This window comes from Pipistrellus kuhlii, unplaced genomic scaffold (assembly GCF_014108245.1).
Source record: "Pipistrellus kuhlii isolate mPipKuh1 unplaced genomic scaffold, mPipKuh1.p scaffold_m20_p_10, whole genome shotgun sequence".
Lineage (NCBI taxonomy): Eukaryota > Metazoa > Chordata > Mammalia > Chiroptera > Vespertilionidae > Pipistrellus > Pipistrellus kuhlii.
In genome coordinates, this window is record NW_023425405.1 from 32,168,361 (window position 1) to 32,187,962 (window position 19,602).

The following is a 19,602-nucleotide window of genomic DNA, read 5'->3' on the forward strand; positions in this document are numbered from 1 at the left end:
ACTATTTCTAAATTCCCCCCACCCCCCACCCAAAAGGTGTTTTTAAACCTGACTGTATAGGAAGATGCATAGCTATTTCTAAAAAGTAGAAGAGTACACACCAAAACATGCTGTGTTGGGAAAACTAATCCATGCGCTTGATTTGAATATGCCTCAAATATCTCATCTTTATTAATTTAAGTTAGACCAACTTAAACATTGTCTAGAAATAATACAGCATTGCGTCATTTGACTGCAGGAAATATCAAAATTCATTTGGCTAGAATTAAAACAAAACAAAACACTTCCTCTTGTCCCTTACTAGGTAGACCAATGTAATCAGTATCATTGTGTGTGTGTGTGTGTGTGTGTATGTATGTGTGTATATATATATATATATATATATATATATATATATAATAATCTACCTTCACATTTCCATCCATTAGCATTTATCTTTACATAAAAAGCCTTGTAAGCAATTTCCTTGCAAAGCCATCCCCCCGAGAAAACATAAGCACAAAACACAGACATTCTTCAAAGTTTTATTTCTCTAACTTCAGGTCAAATTTCCACAACTGTTTTCTGGTCAATTTACTATCCTTGCTTGGCTTCCCAAAATGGCAGTACCAAAAGATTTGTGGGGGAGGGGGAAGAGACCATTTTAAGAAGCACTGCATTTGCTCATCTTCCACAAGGCAACAGAGTTGGGCATCTGACTGTTCAACAACACAAAGCTTTAACGGCATCCAGAAGGACAGGCGGGCAAACCAGGCTTCCATTTGTCAAAATCAGACCAGAGGAAATCTACTCCACACAGACAGGAAAGCTGACACCATTCATCTCTTCTTCTTCTGTTGCCGCAACATTTTCCTCCTCTTAATGATCATCTCGTGGAGTTTCTCCAGCCCCTCCTTGAGTCCGTCCCCTATGATGGCACAGGTGGGCTGCAAATGCCAGGGGGTTGAGGAGCTCAGCTCCCCCATGGCTAACAGTTTCTCAATTTCCGAGAGAGACAGCGAGTTCCTCAGGTCTTGTTTGTTAGCCACTATGAGTACAGGGACGCCTTGGTTTTCTGATATCCTAGTTATTTTGTGAAGTTCGGTTTTCGCCTCTTCCATCCTTTCAACGTCAACGGAGTCCACGACAAACACAATGCCGTCTGTGCATCGGGTGTAGGACTTCCACAGGGGCCTTAATTTCTCCTGGCCACCGACGTCCCAGAAGTGAAACGTGACAGTCTTAGAATTCCCCAAGGTTACCTTAATCTTTTCGGTGTTAAATCCTTTGGTGGGCACAGTATTGACGAATTCGTTGAACTGCAGCCTGTACAACACCGTCGTTTTCCCAGCACAGTCCAAGCCCAGGATAACGATGTGGTAGGACTGGAACGAAGGCAGGCTGGACAGAATAGAAGTCTGGTCTGACAGTCCATTCCCCATTTCCAGGTGCAAATCAGTGTTCCCAGTGGAAAAAGCTTTCTTCTCGATGCTTTACAACTTTCCTTCCCAGGGGATCCAGCTACAAGACTGCTGAGAGGGGGTAAATGAACAAGTTATTCTTGTGTGGGGGAAAAAATGTAAGTTTTATTTCTCTTCTGTGCTAAAAGAAGCAACACGAGGTACTGGATAAATAAAACATGCTTCAGTAACGAACCAAATGAGATACGAAACGCAAGCGCAACCTGAGGCAAAAGAGAGAGAGAACAATCACTGATTGAAATGCTTTAACATTCAGTGAAGTTGCAGGAATGCGTATACTTTCTTCTACCCTCTGGAGTCCCCAAACCTCAAAGAATCCATCCCGGAGACAACCTAGCCACCACCCGTCCAGGTTGCAGCAACCATACAAACGCCGGGTGGTTTTTTTTTTTGGCTGAAAACACACATCCTATCTCGAGGAGCTAATTCCATGTATTTAAAAGCACGCTCAAGGTCACTGGTACCCTCCCACCTTATGCACGACCCCACCCCCCAAAAAACCCCCACCAGGCTCACCTCCCGAACTGGGATCTCCAGATGAGACAGCATTGGTGGGCGTTCCTGCGCGGTGGGGAGAAGCCCCGCACGTCCGCTCAGCCTGGCTGTCCGCGCAGCTCTGGCGCCCGCTGCACTGAAACCCTGGTCTCAGGCTCCGACCACGCCCACCCCCGGCGGCCCACCCAGGAGCCCAAATCCCATTGGCCGCCGCGCCTGCTCGTCGGGCTAGGCCCGCCCCCCACGCCCGCCTCCAGGGGGGAGTCACTGCCGCCGCCGGCGCGGCGGGGCCGGGCTCCCCGCAGGTCCGCGGGCACCACCTGTTGCCCTCAAGTTAGAAAACACGGCGCCCGCGGAGGGAGCCGAGCGGCCCCTGCAGGGCAGCGGCGGCCCCGCAGCTCTCCGTCCGGCCGCCGGCCCGCCGCCCCGCCCCGCCGGCCCGGGCGCACCTGCAGCGCGGCCCTCGGGCGCCGCTCCTCGGCTAGCACATCCGGGGCCCGCGTCGCCGCCGGCGCCTTAACCCTTCGCTGGCGGGAGGGAACCCCCGGCGGCCACGCCGGCTCCCGGGCGAGATACTCCCGACCCGCAACGCCCACCGTTCCCCTCGGCGAGAAGCCGTCACCGCGGCCCTCCCTCCGCACGCACCCCGCAGCCAGCGAGTCCGCCTCGACCGGGCGGGGCCGCCGCCGCCGCCGCCCGCCGCCGCCGCCGCCGCCCGCCCCGCTCACCTGACGAGCCGTCCGCGTCCCGCATCGCTCACAGCCGCTCGGGAGCGCGCAGGGACCTGCCGCAGGCCACCGGCCAGGCCCGGGCGGCGGCGGGGGCCCACACGCCGCTGCGAGAGGGGCCGGGCGGGCGGGCGCCGGGGCCGGGCTGCCCTAACGGTGCTCCGCCGGCCGCTCCCGAGCCGCCGCGGCCCCGCCCCTTCGCCGGCGAGGGCCAATAGGGGGCGGGCGGGCGCCTGGTCGCCTAGCAACCGCAAAACAAGGTCACGTGCGGACCCTCCCGGACCTGGCTGTTGCCCCCCCCACCCCGCCCTCGGCGCGGGTGGGACTTCAGGATTCAGCCCCGCGAGCCGCGGCTGGGTGTACCGCACACCCACACCCACACCCACACCCACACCCACACCCACACCCACCCTGGTCCCAGCCTCTGTCCGTGACGCAGGTCAAGGGTTCCAGGGGACACCCGTCGGGCGGGACCTTATAGGAAGGGTGACTGGGGCGGGCCTCTCAGTAGTTGTCTTGAGAGGCCTGGACCGGACTGGTGTCTGAAACGCATTTTTTTTTAAATATATTTTATTGATTTTGTACAGAGAGGAAGGGAGAGAGATAGAGAGTTAGAAACATCGATGAGAGAGAGTCATCGATCAGTTGCCTCTTGCACACCCCCCACTGGGGATATGCCCGCAACCAAGGTACATGCCCCTGACCGGAATCGAACCCAGGTCCCCTCAGTCCCCAAGCCGATGCTCTATCCATTGAGCTAAACCGGTCCCGGCTTTTTTTTTTTTTTTTTTTCAAAAGCAAACAAAATACTCCCTCTTCCACTTGAACCTAGCAGCACCTCGAAATGAGGTGGCAACGGATAGAAATAGCCCGATTTTATAGATGAGGGCCTAACACGGAAAAATTAAATGGCTGTTTCGAATGGCCCAAGGAAAATGAGTGGTGGTGCTGGAACTTGATTTTTAAAGTGTATTAAGAAGGCGGGGGAGGACCTGGTGGAGGGGAGCAATGGGGGGCGGGGGGGAGAGGAACACATTTGTAATAATCTGAACAATAAAGATTTATTTTTAAAAAATGCAATTAGCACCAAGGGGGGGGGGAAAGAGGGCGGGGGAGGGAGGGTGGGAGGATGGAAGGTGATCTGCCAGAGAACTTGTATGCATAGATGCATAATCCAGGGACACAGACAATAGGGTGGTGAAGGCCTGGGGGGGGGGGGGGGGGCGGGCAGGGTGGAGGGGGAGTAAATATCCAGGGAGGAGGGAGATGTATGTAATACACTCAACAGTAAGGATTTTAAAAAAATAAAGTCTGCTAGTCATTAAATGTGTAATGCCTTCTATTGGATAACTCTAAGTGCAATTATGTATTTGACCCATAAATTTGCAAATATGTTTTGAAACTTAATGGGCAGTAGCTTGTGTATAGAATGGTGAGCAAGTGCGGACACTGTCTCTGTCTCTGCTCTCGTGGAATACTGAAGTCTTGTGGGAGAAAAAGAAAGTACTCAGATTTCCATCTGAAGAAATTTAACAAAATGTGGTCGTTGATAATGTCAGGGTCTTTGTGACAATAGAGGAGGAATGGTCCTTTAAAGTTCTGGGAAGGCATTCGTGAACAAACATCTTTTGGTGAGGTTGCAAGTTTGGAACTTGGAAGAATCTAATATGGTGCAGTTTATTTTTAAAGGTTTGCACTTTTAATTTTTTAAAATATATTTTATTGATTTTTTTTTTTTTTACAGAGAGGAAGGGAGAGGGATAGAGAGCTATTGTAGAAACATAGATGAGAAAGAAACATCGATTAGCTGCCTCCTGCACACCTCCCCCTGGGGATGTGCCCACAACTAATGTACATGCCCTTGACCAGAACCGAACTCGGGACCTCTCAGTCTGCACTCAGACGCTCTATCCACTGAGCCAAACCGGTTTTGCACTTTTTAAATATGGATTGAATGTCCTCAAAGGTCCTGATTTTTCTCAAGACCATTGTTGCTAGTGATATTTATCTCCTTTATGATTAGCATAGGAACAGTACTTGTCCTACTTGATTTTAAATAACTGACAATAAGCCTAAGAACTAAGCACAATGCTATTTCCAAGATGGTCACACTAATTTTGAAAATAAAGCTAAAAGCCTCAAACTGCATATTTTACCAAGTTATTTATTGAATCCAGTATAAGGTAAGACTTGCTTTATTAGTTATAATTGTTAACTCCCATTAGCCATATACAATAACCAGTAGGCAAGTGATAAAGGGCTTAATGCAACGACTAGTTTAGTCTTTTCCTTGGAAATTTAACAGGATTCATTATTAAGCTGGAAAAAAATTGCAAATTCTCATTAAATCAAGACTTAAGAGCATGATGCAAGGACAGCTTTCTGTACAAAAGCTTTGAAATCAAGTAGGTCTTTCCCATAGTGGTTCAGGGGGTGTTTCTGCAGAGACTCCCCGGGGGAGCGAAAGGATGAGATAGAATTCTGAGCGCTTCCAGCCTTGCAGAATCACCTTCACTGAACTGCACCTTAACGTTAGAAGCAAGCTTATAACTAGAACAGGGGGTGGCAAATTACAGCCTGCGGGCCAAATTCAAGAGATAAGAATGGTTTTTATATGTTTAAAGGGCTGCAGCAGAAAAGATAAGAATGTGCATTCGAGACCATCTGTGGCCCACAAAAACCTAAAAATATTTGTTCTCTGGCTCTGCATAGGGAAGTCATACTCCTTCATTCTGAGCAATAACAATCAAATAAAACTGCAACAAATGATATAAAAAGTGATGAAATACATTGTCCACATTGTAGCACAATGTTCCTGTAGAAGGCCCATTCAGATATTATATTTAGATGCTATGCCAGGAAAATGCTCCCTTTAGGCTCTATTTCACCTGTGCTGAGGAGCTCCGGGAACTCATGGGGATTCTATAAGATAGTATTTAACTTTTTGAGGGAAACACAGTGCCATCTGTTGGACATTTTAAAAATTATATATAGTGTATATATATATATATATATATATATATATATATATATATATATATATAGTATTGATTTCAGAGAGGAAGGGAGAGGAAGAAACACCAATGATGAGAAAGTATCATTGATCAGCTGCCCCCTGCACACCCCCTAGTGGGAATGGAGCCATGTGCCCTTGACCAGAATGGAATCCAGGACCTTCCAGTCCGCAGTCCAATGCTCTCTCCACTAAGCCAAACCAGCGAGGGTTGTTGCACATTTTAAAAACTACAACTATTAAGGTGTCTGGATCTGTCTATACAAGTGGAAGCTTGGATTATTTCTTTTGGCCTGATCCACCATGAAAAAATTACTGAGACACTAGGGAAGCTGTGAAACTCTGTCCTGATTTTCCAAAATTGGCTAATAATGAGAATCACCTCACAGTGTCTGTAAAATTATAGATTGTGCCAAATCAGAATAATCAGGGGAGGGACTAGTGATCTGTCTTTTCAACAAATATCCCAGGTAATTAATGATTCAACATTCTGAGGAAATGGGTAAGTTTTTTCCCCTTAAAAAAAACAACATAATCCAATTTAAAAATGGGCAAAGGGCCTGAACAAATATTATTCCAAGGAAGACATATAAATAGTCAACAGTTACATGAAAGGTGCTCAACATCATTAATCATCAGGGAAATGCAAATCAAAACTATAATGCAATATCACCTCTCATCTGTTAAAATGCTTGATATAAAAAAGACAAGAGATATTATGTTGTCAAGGATGCATAGAAAAGGGGAACCCTTTTGTACTATTGGTTTTCCGTATGGAATACAATATAGAGGTGCTTAAAAAAAAAATTAGAATAGATATACTATATGACCCAGCAATCCCACTTCTGGGCGTATCTTTTAAGGATATCACTGTCTTAAGAGATATATGCACCACTATGTTTTTTGCAGCATTATTCACAATATGTAAGACATAGAAACAACCCAAGTGTCAATGGATGTTTGGATAAAAAAGTTGTGATATATGTAATTTTTAGCCTTAAACAAGAAGAAAACTCTGCTATTTCCAAAAAACATGAATAAACCTGGAGGTCATTATGCTAAATCAGTCAGATAAAGACAAATGCCAAATACAATAGATCACCTATATGTGAATCTTAAAAAGTTGAACTCATAGAATCAGAGTATAATAGAATGGCAGTGACGAAGGGTTGAGGGGAAGGGGAAATAGGGAGATATTGATCAAGTCAGTAATGGGTAAGTGTAGAGAGCCGCCTGAGAAGGCACATGAACATTCTTTTAATTCTTATCAGCTTAGTCCGGGGGCACTGGCAGAATCCTGTTATCAGTACTGATTTCTCATCTTTATCCATGTGCTTGGAATGAGGAACAAATAGGACCTTGACTTATCCAGATCTTGATATGCTAAATCTTGTACCAAAAAATAAGGAGCTTACCCAGATCTTGATGAATAGGACCTGGGCACACCCGAAACTCATTTTGATTTTAAACTCCCCTTTGAAAGCCAATAAATACACTGTGTTGTCTGTGGTGAGTGTGACTGTCTCTCCATCATAGAGATGGCTCCCACCTAGCGCCCAGCTTTATGAATCTATTTCTGCCTCTTGTCTCTTTCTTTCTCTAATTTCTTAATCCCCAGCTCCTCCACTCAGGAACCTGTCATTTTCTGTGCGGGATGCGGAAAACAGAGAAAATGCCTACCACAGGTATAAACTTCCGGTTATGAGGTAAATATGAAGATCTAATGTACAGCATGGTAACTATGGTGTAACCATACTGGCATTGTTATTTGAAAGAAGCAAAGAGGGTAGTTATTAAATGTTAACACACACACACAAAGGGAAACTATGTGAGATAATGGATATCTGAACTAACCTTATTGTGGTAGTCACTTCACAATAAACATGTCTATCAAATCCTCATGTTGTATACTTTAAACTTATACAATGTTGAATGCCAATTATATGTCAGTAAAGCTGGGGGGAAATGTGCTAGAACAGGCATTTTCCTGAGCCTTTTGATAGAATAATAGGAGAAAAATGGATGCAATTTATGTTTTTGAAGTGTATCAATACTGTTCACCAAAATATGCATGGTAATTTATTTATGCTCCATTACCTTATAATCAGAAAGTGTTTTTGAGCTGGACTCCATTTCTAATTGCCTCTTGAACTCATCTGCCAAATACACAGCATGTTCAAAACTTAATTAGCATTTCATTTTCCCTCCTGCTAACGCATGGCCTCCCCTTCAGTCCCTGCTTTGGTGGATGGTAATTCATTTAATAACCTCAAGTAGAAACCTCGGAGTCATTTAAAAATCATCCCGTGCCCCACTTATGATGGCCTCCCTCACCCCATCTCTTTAATCCATTTCTTCCTTCACATTCCATCTCCACCTCTTGCATCTGGCTCTCACGGTGTCTCCTCTAAACTAGTTAATTTACTTTCTGACAGATTTCTTTCTTCAAGGCAGTGGTGCCTGGATTTGTCCCCTGTGTCTGTTCTCTCAGTCATTACGCTCTTGGGAGCCCACATGCGGGGTTAATTCGTTTTGATTCACTGCAGCACAAAGCCAGGGTGGTTTTTGACAAGTCTATGAAAAGGGGATGTCAGAAGGGAAGTGCAATCTAAACTTCATTTGGAATGTCTCCTAGGTAAGAGTCCACTGGGAACACGTGTCCAAAACCCTCCCCGGGAGGGGCACTCAGGTTCAAGTCACAGACAGTATGTTCCTTCCTCTGGGAGGTGGGGGGCCTTCACGGGCATCTGGGCACCACGGCCAACAGGCCCAGTGGTAGAGAGGGGTGACACCACCTCCATGCAAGGCCTACTTCCTATGTCCCCGTTCCTGTCTGGGACCTGCCTCTTCTAAAATGACTGACAGTGAGAATGTCCAGTCCAACAGGGCCCCGGTAAGGCTACTACAATACATCAGTCCTTAGTCTTCTCAGTTTAACTGGCATGCCGTGTTATGTTTTCTTTCACAATCCATTTCTGTCCTATCCTTTTTGCATTCCTGTCTTCCATTGTGAACATTTTAATCACCTCTGACAAGGGTTTCATGTCCTGTGGTTGGAGTTCTCTAAGACTCGGCGTTTTGGGTCTTTACTTTGTCCCTAAGTAATTGCCTCCAAGGTCACGGTTTGAAAAATCCTTTACTCTCTCAATTTTGTCTCTTCCCGGAACTCCACAACTGAATATAAGAACCTCTAACAACTCCTACACTGACCCCTCAGACTCAGCATTTCTCATCCTATGCATTGGCAACCCGGTTTACCTCTTACTCAGAGAAAAACCTGGGAATTGTCCTCATACATCGCACTAACCATCAGCAAGTTCCATGAACACACATCCAACCCTGACCACTTCTCACCACCCACCGCTGTCCTTCTGGCTCATGTCCATCGTGTCTCTGGTCCTCTCATGCAGTCTCTGCTTCTGGGGGCTCCTTCCTGAGGGAGGCCTTCTCTGAACATCTTATCTACAGTATCTGTCCTGCCCTCCTTTCCCTGCCAGCACTCTCCATCCCTTACCCTTCCTTACATCTTCTTCCTGCCACTTCCGAGCAAGGAGGCTGTCATCTGGCTCTTATGTGTTTAGTCAGAGTAACTAGAAAAACAGTGGGATTATTAGCCAACATTGTTGACTTGAAATCAATGTGGTAGATAAGACAGCAGGTCTGAGAGAAGCATGCAGGTCTGAAGTGGTGGTGATTTAGGCTACACCCTAGAGAACAGTCTAGCCCAGTGGTTTTCAAACCTGCCATTAGAATCACCACTAAGGTCTATTGGTTTAATGCAGAGATGTCTGTTAGACTTGGGATTTTAGATTATAGGCTGATATATCGTGACTGATTATTAAGCAGGGAGCACATTTTGATGTTCTCACACTGCTACAAACTGCCACTGATTATAATGCTATCCTGAGCAGAAAGGAGCAGGGAAATAATGATTGGAATCCAGCAGCAGGCATTAAAGTAAACGCTGTTTTCATGGGTAACTAGCTGCTTTATGTGGCTTTGTGTCTCCTGTGTCAACAGTTTTCAAAAGTAGTCTAAGTTGCAGGCCTGGCTGGTGTGGCTCAGTAGTAGAACCAGGAGGTTGTGGTTCGATTCCCTGTTGGGGCACATGCCAGGGTTGCTGGCTCCATGCCCACTGTGGGGCATGCAGGAGGCACCCAATCAATGATGTCCTTTCATCATTGATGTTTCTATCTCTGTCTCCCTGTCCCTTCCTCTCTGAAATCAATAAAAAAAAAATAAAAGAAAAATAAAAGTGGTAAGTTGTATATAAGAATCTCAGTGCCAACAAGAGCTCTGCTGGGGAGAGATCAATTGTAGGCAAAGTTATATGAAATCATCTATGAATTTGCTTGATGTTGTATCTATTTTATTTTATTGTATATATTTTTATTGACTTCAGAGAGGAAGGGAGAGGAGAGAAGGACAGAAAGATCATTAATGAGAGAGCATCATTAATTGGCTACCTCCTGCATGCCCCCTACTAGGGGATTGAGCCAGCAATCCAGGCAGGTGCCCTTGACAAGAATCGAACCAGAACCCTTCAGTCTGCAGGCCGATGAGCTATTCACTGAGCCAAACTGGCTAGGGCTACTTTATAACCATACTCTTATTATCATTTTTAAATGGTACAGGGAAAAAATTATATCCCTGTGTGACTAAAATTTTTTAGTTTCTAACTCTCATTTGTCATCGATAATAGCATATTTGGGGATAATGTACCTGAATGGTCTTTTAAAAATACAACTCTATATATGCTCAAATGATTTTACAGTTTTCAGATCCAGATTTACTGAAGCAGGCTACCTAGGGATGAGGTCTTTAGAACTTTCTGGAATGAGAAATAGCTGGAAATCCTTGATTGAAGCTGAGGATAAAAGTAGTTGCAGGGTAAATTGCCAGGGTTTTTGGCATAGACAGGGGGTTGGTATGGTTACTAGAGAAGAGGGGAGGACAGAAAGTTGGAGGAAAGCCTGCATTTTCACATACATAGCACTTTAAAAATTATGTTACTTTATACAATTGCCCAACTGCCAGGAGGGGGTCAGAAGAGGTGTATTTGCTCTGGCAGGGAGACGGCTTCTCCATTTCGTATACAATGCAGCTCAGTGTGCATCAACATCGTGATCTTCGTGTTCAGAACTCAAAGAGGGCTGGGCAAAGGCTGAGGAAGGAATTGCTACTGGCCAAGGGAATTGATTTAGCATTGCTCCGTGGCTGATAGATGGTGTTCTTTCACCAGAAGGGTGTGCTGTGAAAGCAGAACAAGCGGACAAGGCCCATCAGAGACGGGAGTGGGAAGGGTGCCCTCTGTAGGTGGTACAGTGTCAAAGGGAGACTCAAACAGAGCCTGAATTCTCCTATTTTCTTCTACATATTTTCAGCACCTGGCTACTAACAGGAAGTTAGAAAATATCTGTAGAATAAATAAATTAAGTATGCTTAGAATCTTTGTGTATCATTTCCTCCTTGGGTTTTCTGGGGCATTGAGTAAAGTTACTTTATGCACAACTTCAGTTTTTGTTATTATAGATAACACAACACGGTAACAATATATTATTTTTTATTTTTTTAGCTGCCTAAAGATTACAGAATTTATTAAATCAACAGCATTTTAGTCATAAGAAATGAGGGTTTAAATTTATTTTAAGGTACTGAATATTTGTGGTGAACTGAGCAGAGACCTCATCATTTATGACCTTCCATTGAAGAAAAGAAGAAAATCGCTGTCCAAGTTCAACTGCTTTAATGAGAAAGTTGGCATCTGATAAGTCATTTGCATTTTTATAAATATAAGTATTTGTTAAACAAATGAGTAAAGAGCACTTAGATTTTATAAAGTTACGTAAACAGGAGTTTTCCTTATTTATCAGTTTTCCTCCAACTGCCTTGTAAGGAAAGCAAGATCTGTGTGATTTAGTCTGATTTTATAAATGGAGAAACCGAGGCTCCATGAGGTTAAATGACTCGTTTGCTGAGGGTCACCAGACGAGTGTTTTGGAGATACAACTTGGCTGACTCCAAGGCAGAGCTCTGCCTGTGGCCACATGCTGACTCACTCTGGGTCGTGGAGTGTGGAGGAGGAAAGAGGTTCTTTCATAAAGTCTCCACTATAACAGATTAAGGCAATAAAATTTTAAAAATGGGAGAGCACTATGTCCTTGTTTAAAAGTACATTTCCTGATTTTAGCACAACGAACAATCCCTCAGTATGCTTCATTTATCATGAGAATATTTAAGGATTAATAGCCATCAGTCTGGAATGTATTGAGAGCTGGCAACAAATTTATGTTTTCAATCCAAAAGGATTTTATGGTCCTAAGACATATCCAGATGTAGTTTCAAAATCAGGGAATAAAATGAGTTTAAGGTTTAACCCTCACACACAAAAATAACTAGTATTGGGGAGTTGCCCTGCTGTCTTCTAGTTAAAGAAATAACTGCCTTTTAATAGAAAATTGGGGGTTTTCTTAGTGCCCCAATGACCATCACACGTTAAAGCTACAGGTCTTTTTATTTTATTTAGAATAGTAATTTGCTGTGATATAAATTGAAAGTATGCCGGATTGCTTTTCAAACTTAGAGGCAATACGCTTCTTTAAGAACCTAAAATTAAATTGATCAGATATTCAGACTGTGAAATAGCCCTGCTTTACATCATAGCTTAAGACATTAGATAGAAATGTTGTACTAAGAGAAGGTCACAAGAGGTTCTATAATTCTGAAATTAAATCTGTCTCCAAGGTATCTTAAACACTAAATATTGTAAGACAACAGTGTTTCAGGAAAAACCTGAAATATTGGAAAGCTGAGTGTTGAATAACTACAAAAACAAGTAGCATTCATTCTGAAAAACCTGTTCTATATAAAACTAGAGGCCCGATGCATGAAGATTTGTAGAAAAATAGGCCTTCCTTCCCCTGGCTGCCGACATAGGCTACCCTCCAGCACCCAGGACCCAGGCCTTCGTTCTGGCCAGTGCCTTCTGCCTTTGCTCCAGTCCTGCCACCTTTCAGTAGCTCCCTCCACCCCCAACCCCCCTTAACCCCCCATAGCAGGTTCCCGCCCTCCCTCGGCTGCCACCATCTTTGTCGCATCAATTTGCATATTCCCTCCTTATTGGCTGTGGGTGCCGACATCTTTGTCACTGAGTGATGGTCGATTTGCATAGTCTGTCTTTATTAGATATGATAGCTTGTGATATAGTAAACAAAATAACTTAATCCCACCATTTCAGTCTGATACTGTAGCAAAACTTTATTTCATTCTAAAACAGTTGTATAAAGAAAGTATAAATGATCTACTAGAATATCTTAGGATAACTATAGATGTGTGTGTGTGTGTGTGTGTGTGTGTGTGTGTTAAAATCTGACCATAAGAACAATAGTTGCTAACTTATTAGTATCAAAAGATCAACTTAAGAATGTAATATTTGTATCTAAGAGAAATGTAATGTTTTGTATCTAAGAGTAAAATTATAATTATTTCTTTTTTTTTTTTTTTTTTTTTTTTTTTTAATATATTTTATTGATTTTTCACAGAGAGGAAGGGAGAGAGACAGAGAGCTAGAAACATCGATGAGAGAGAAACATCAACCAGCTGCCTCTTGCACACCCCCTACTGGGGATGTGCCCGCAACCAACGTACATGCCCCTGACCGGAATCGAACCTGGGACCTTCCAGTCCGCAGACCGATGCTCTACCACTGAGCCAAACCGGTTTCGGCTATAATTATTTCTTAGTTCTATCTATTTATAGCTATAATTGGTAAATGTAAGTGTTGGCAAGAATGCAGGGAGAAGGGGATCCTTCTGCACTGCTGGTAGGAACTTAAAGTGGGAAATAGTATAGAGGTTTCTCAAAAATAAAAAAATAGAACTGCCATATGATCCAGAATTTCCACTTCAGGGTATTTATCTGAAGGAAAAAAACCTCACTAACTTTAAAAGGTTTATATACTCCCATGTTTATTGCAGCATTATTTACAATTAGAGGCCTGGTGCATGAAATCTGTGCATGGGGGAGAGGGGTGTCCCTCAGCCCAGCCTTCACCCTCTCCAATGTGAGACCTCTCAAGGGATGTCCGATTGCCCGTTTAGGCCCAATCCCAGCAGTCAGACATTGCTCTCACAATCCCAGACTGCTGGCTCCCAACCGCTTGCCTGCCTGCCTGCCAGCCTGATAGATGCTTAACCGCTCCCCTGCCAGCCCGATTACTATTAACTGCCCTCCCCTGCAGGCCTGGCCCCCCCAACTGCCCTCCTTTGCAGTCTTGTTCACCCCCAACTGCCCTCCCCTATAGGCCTGCCCCCTGCTCCCAACTGCTCTTCCTTACAGGCATAATCCCTTCCAGCTGTCCTCCCCTGCTGTGTCCACATGGGGGTGGCCATCTTGTGTGTTGGAGTGATAATCAATTTGCATATTACCTCTTTATTATACAGGATTGCTAAGGTAGGGAAACATCCTAAGTGTCTACTGGTCCTATATAATAAGAGCCTAATATGCAAATAGACCAATGATGGATCTACCAATCACAATGATGTACACTTACCACCAGGGGGCAGACACTCAATGCAAGAGCTTCCCCCAGCCCACAGATCCCAAGCTAGCCAAGGCGAATGCCAGCAGGAGGGGCCCCCCAATCGCCCCACCAGTTGCCCCACAGATTGGTCCTGATCGCTGGCCAGGCCTAGGGACCCTACCTATGCACAAATTTTGTGCCTCAGGCCTAGTAGATGAATAAAGAGATTATGATGTGCATATACACTGCATATTACTCAGCCATAAAAGAGAGGGAAAATATTGCCATTTGCAACAAAAGCCTAATATGCAAATCAACCAAATGGTGGATCTACTGGTCACTATGATGCACGCTGACCACCATAGTGACCGATAGATCCACCTTTTGGTGGATTATATGCAATCACTGATGAGAATACAAAATAGTGCAGCTGGTTTGGAAAACTCTCCTCAAAAGGTTAAACACAGAATTACCATATAACCCAGCAATCCCATCCATGGTACATAACCAAGAGAAATGAAAATATGTTCATATAAAATTTTGTATGTGACTGTTCATAGCAGCATTATTCATAATAGCTAAAAAGTGGAAACAACCCAAATGTCCATCAAATAATAAATGGATAGACAAAATGAAGTGTATCCATACAAACAAATGTTATTTGGCAATAAGAATAAATGAAATACTGATGAATGCTATAACATGCATGAACTTTGAAATCATTATGCTAAGTGAAAGAACTGAGTCTCAAAAGACCAAATAGTGTACAATTCTATGTACTACATAAAATGTCCAATACAGGACATCTATAGAGACCGAAAGTGTATCGATAGTTTCCTAAAGCTGGGAGGGGGGTTTGGGGGAAAAACGAGAAGTGATGCTAATAGGTATGGGTTTCTTTTTAAAGTTACAAAAACAGCCTAAAATGCTTTTGTTATTTTTAACTCCAGGGGATATTTTCCCCTGAAAAACAGTCTCTTTAAAAAAAAAAATATATGTGTGTTTATTGATTTTAGAGAGAGGAATAAAGGGGAGAAATAGAAACATTAATGACATGAGAGAATCATTGGTGGGCTGCCTCCTGCATGCCCCCTACTAGGGATTGAACCTGAAACCCAGGCATGTGTCCTGACCAAGAACCAAACAGTTACTTACCTCTTGCTTTATGGGTCAACACTCAACCACTGAGCAATACCAAGTGGGTTTAAAATGGATTTTGATGATGATTATACAACACTGACTAGACAAAAAAAAATAAAATAAAAAAAAATCATTAAATTGGCTTAAAAAAAGGGGAGGATCATAGCAATAACTCCAAAACTAATCAGTTTATGCAAGTAAATCAGGTTTCTTTTCAAGAGATTTACACATGTTCCTATGCATAAGGATAGTTAAATCTAGCACACTGACAGAGGCAGAAAGAAATCATTTGCAATCCTCCTGCTCTTCAGGCTAGAGCTGTAGGCTCTTATGCATGTGGTGTTCAGAAGAACTAGCATTTTGGCTGAATTCATTATAGCTCTTTTACTTCAAAGGGAAGCTATCATCAGACGTGGATAGATCTTGAGTTTTTGTACCAAAATAGCTGGTCAACCGAAGAGTGACTGTTTGACAAGCAAATAATCAGCATATATAAGCTGATTGTGTCCAGTTACACATGCGAGACTCCCCAAAACAGCAGAATGCCTTTGAGGGGGTCAGTTTAGAGTTGTGTCCATTACGTATTTTCATCTCACCGATAATCCACTCCAAATAAAGCATAAAAACGGCACTGCGGCAACATCAAAGAAGAGAACTAAACAGAGATCAACCACGGCTATTTGGCAATCTGCTGTGCCAGTGGATAGAGTCACAGATCTCAGTTCTGGCAGGCGGGTTGCATACATTCTAATCCAGGCTGAACGTTCGGACCCCTGAGCAAGCCAAACACCCATGAGACCAGTAAAACTTGGGCGTAAACACAGACAGAGCTATGTGTATGAATTTCTTTGGCAGCCTGATATTTATGTTTTGGAGATTAAACATGCATATATGCAAAGACAGACTATGTCAGTACAAAGGCATTGTATTTATAGACTGCCTTCTTGCCAGCACTGTTCTAGGCTCTGGGGAAATAGAATGCATTATGGTACCTATTTATAAAATCATGCAAAAGAAATACAGTATGTTCTTTAACCATTATTATAATAGGTCTCACCACGTATAATTTCCCTTCATGATGTTAGCCCTAAACAAAAACCCGTAAAAAACACCCTGAACAAATTTAATAAAATACACAGGATACTAAAATTTAAATTTCCTTTGTGTCTCCCTCGTGCCTCTTCTTGGAACATAACTTTAAGTGGCTTAACAGAGATCTGGATGCCAGATTTTTTTCCATCCGAAGGAGCCCAGACAACAAATCATTTCACACATGGAAGGGAAAAACTGTTGGTTTGTTTTTAGATTTTTGAGATAAAAGTTGCTAAAGCAGCGTTGAGAACTCTTCTGAGATGGTGGAACTTTCTGCATTAGCCACGGATGTTCTGGGACCACAGCCCTCAGTGAGGTCAGAACGAGAAGTGACTACATCTCATATTTTCTTTCAAGGAAATGTCTACGCTAACATTTTGGTCTGATGTAGCGGTCCAAAGAAATAAAGAGATAAAGAAATGGAAGGGAGAGAGGCCTCTGGAGGAGGAGGTGGAGAGGTGAGTAGCAGCCCCTTTCAGCCAGGCTGAATGCTGGTCAACACCACCTCAGCCTCCCAGAAGCATGGCGCCCCATGTTCAGGGAGACGTGGACTCGTAAACTCTGAAGATTCGGAGCCATTCTCATTTCTCCCTTTGTTCACAGTCTCCTTCTTCTTCTTCTTCTTCTTCTTCTTCTTCTTCTTCTTCTTCTTCTTCTTCTTCTTCTTCTTCTTCTTCTTCTTCTTTTAAATATATTTTATTGATTTTTCACAGAGAGGAAGGGAAAGAGATAGAGAGCTACAAACGTCAATGAGAGAGAAACATCGACCAGCTGCCTCCTGCACACCCCCCACCGGGGATGTGCCCGCAACCAATGTACATGCCCTTGACCGGAATCGAACCTGGGACCCTTCAGTCTGCAGACCAACGCTCTACCACTGAGCCAAACCAGTTTCGGCACACACAGTCTCCTTCTTTAAAGGGCTTCAAGGACATTTTTTCACGTTAAACTGTTACAAGGTCACAATCTTCCTATTGTCTGAGAAATAAACACATAGATGGTCCCTTGTTGACATGCTCAGCCGTTTTTAAGGTACAGGAGAATTTCTCTCCTCTCCTGACAAAGTCAAGGAGGGGTGATGGCACAAACTTAGGTCTGACAGATGGAAACTTTCTGGACATAGGAAGATCCTTCCATTTTTTCAACTCCCCTAATGCACGTTCTGAATTCCTTCTATGGGTAAGCTGCTCCAAGTTCTAGTGCAGGTCTGGTTAGCAGGGGTTCTTATCACGAGGTGGAAGCACTGACTACTGATGGGGCATAGAGGTAAGGTGTGTAGGCTGTTCACACACAGCTCAGCCCATTTCACTAGTCTTCAGTCTGGATTATATCGCTGGACATATCAGGGGAAGATATACACTGAGTGGCCAGGTTATAATGATCTCTGCACACATAATAATCTGGCCACTCAGTGTATATCCTATATAATAAAAGGCTAATATGAAAATTGTCCCCTCAACCAGGAGTTTGACCAGCAGGCAGGCCAGCCAACTGCCCATGTCCCCTCCCCCTGGCCAGGCTGGCCAGACCCCCCATCCATGCACAAATTCATGCACTGGTCCTCTAATACACACACACACACACACACACACACACACACACACACACACTGAGTGGCCAGATTATTATGTGTTCAGAGATCATAATAATCTGGCCACTTGGTCTATATCCATCGAGGCTTTTACTTTGTACACAGCTGTACAGGGAAATTTTCGTGCTAATTTATACATGTGACTGTGAAAGGGAACAGATCAGGAGAGATTTCCACCTTCGTAGTATCTTTGGTGGGCCAGTGCTCTATGAAAACGTGTCCATATCCATCTCTTCCCCTGAGCAGTCTAAAGAGTTCAAGGCCATCCCCTGTCATGCTCACTCCATTCCAGCTAGTCCTGTGGGAGGAAAGATCCAACAAAACATATTCCAACCCTAGACCTACCACAAGCTAATGCCAATGCCAGGTGATTAGGAAAGCAGAAATGAACTTGTTCTTGTTTACCCAGGAGCTGGCATTAGCCAGAATGATTTGGATAACAGCAGCATCAATCTTAATTAATGAATTATTAAGGCCTTAGACTAAGTCAAGAATACAAATTTAATTCACTACTGTTTGCAGTCAGTGCAGAAATAATGGAAAAGCATGTTACAATCCAAGCATTTTTAATAAAGGTGCCATTTTTATTATAACATTAAAAATAATTCGTCTTGCCGAAACCGGTTTGGCTCGGTGGATAGAGTGTCAGCCTGAGGACTGAAAGGTCCCCGGTCAAGGGCATGTACCTTGGTTGTGGGCACATCCGCAGTAGGGGGTGTGCAAGAGGAAGCTGATCAATGATTCTCTCTCATTGATGTTTCTAACTCTCTATCCCTCTCTCTTCCTGTGTAAAAAGTCAATAAAATATATTTTAAAAATAAAAAAAAATAATCCATCTAAATAAGATGGACTTTTTTATGTTAACTAAATTTAAATATTTTTCCCACAGGGAAAAGAAAACATTTTGACTATTGAATTCTTATTCTTGAGTTAGGAAGCAAATACATTAGAAATCTTTATTCTGAAGAGATGAAGACTTGATAAAACACATATAAATATCATAATCAATTGCATACTGAAAATGCTGTTGTGGTAGGGGACTGATGTTGTCTAATAACAGGCTGCTTTTCGGATCAGGAGAAATAAAAAAGAGAAACACAAGTTACAAAACACAAGAGATAACAATACCTCTGATTTGTCCTCTGCTGATTGCATGATACAAGGAAATTGCTAATCAGTGTCTTCATTTCTTTGCCAATGTAAAGAAGAAATTTATCACTTAAGAAGTCAGCATATCCTTAGGTAACCTTTTGCATGGGTTTCTGTTGGGTATGTACCATGCAGTGGGATTTCTGGGTTATAGGGCATGTATATATTCATTTTAATAGAAAGTGAAAGTTTTTCAAACCACTGGATCAATTCACACTTTCGCCAGCAGTGGATGAAAGTTCCAATTGCACCACATCTTCTCTAGTATTTTTACTTGGTATTGCCAAGTGAAATATTTGATATTAGTCATTCCCTAATGAATACTTAGGTTGAATCATGTTTTAGAGGTTTTAAAGGCTTTTTTATATTATTCTTTGTGAAGTGTATTTATAAGACGACTTCTTGTCCTCCTC

At 43.3% G+C, this 19,602-nt stretch overlaps 1 protein-coding gene across 4 annotated transcripts; it reads right to left on the bottom strand.

Annotated features, from left to right (window-relative positions):
• Nucleotides 1-512: 512 nt before the first annotated feature.
• On the bottom strand, nucleotides 513-2,833 carry ARL4A (ADP ribosylation factor like GTPase 4A). Of its 4 annotated transcripts, none has more exons than XM_036429305.2 (2): nucleotides 2,684-2,833; nucleotides 513-1,508 (listed from the first exon to the last, which is right to left on the bottom strand). In XM_036429305.2, exon 2 carries the CDS (start codon nucleotides 1,419-1,421, stop codon nucleotides 819-821), a length of 603 nt encoding a protein of 200 aa, XP_036285198.1. In that variant the 5' UTR covers nucleotides 1,422-1,508; nucleotides 2,684-2,833; the 3' UTR covers nucleotides 513-818. The 4 variants fall into 4 exon arrangements, with proteins under 4 accessions (XP_036285198.1, XP_036285197.1, XP_036285195.1 ...); XM_036429304.2 differs by having other exon boundaries at nucleotides 513-1,511; XM_036429302.2 differs by lacking the exon at nucleotides 2,684-2,833 and adding an exon at nucleotides 1,977-2,097 and having other exon boundaries at nucleotides 513-1,511.
• Nucleotides 2,834-19,602: the final 16,769 nt, after the last annotated feature.

Bases quoted from the DNA above. Each gene is read 5' to 3' on its own strand.
- ARL4A (XM_036429305.2), bottom strand. From the start codon at position 1,421: ATGGGGAATGGACTGTCAGACCAGACTTCTATTCTGTCCAGCCTGCCT.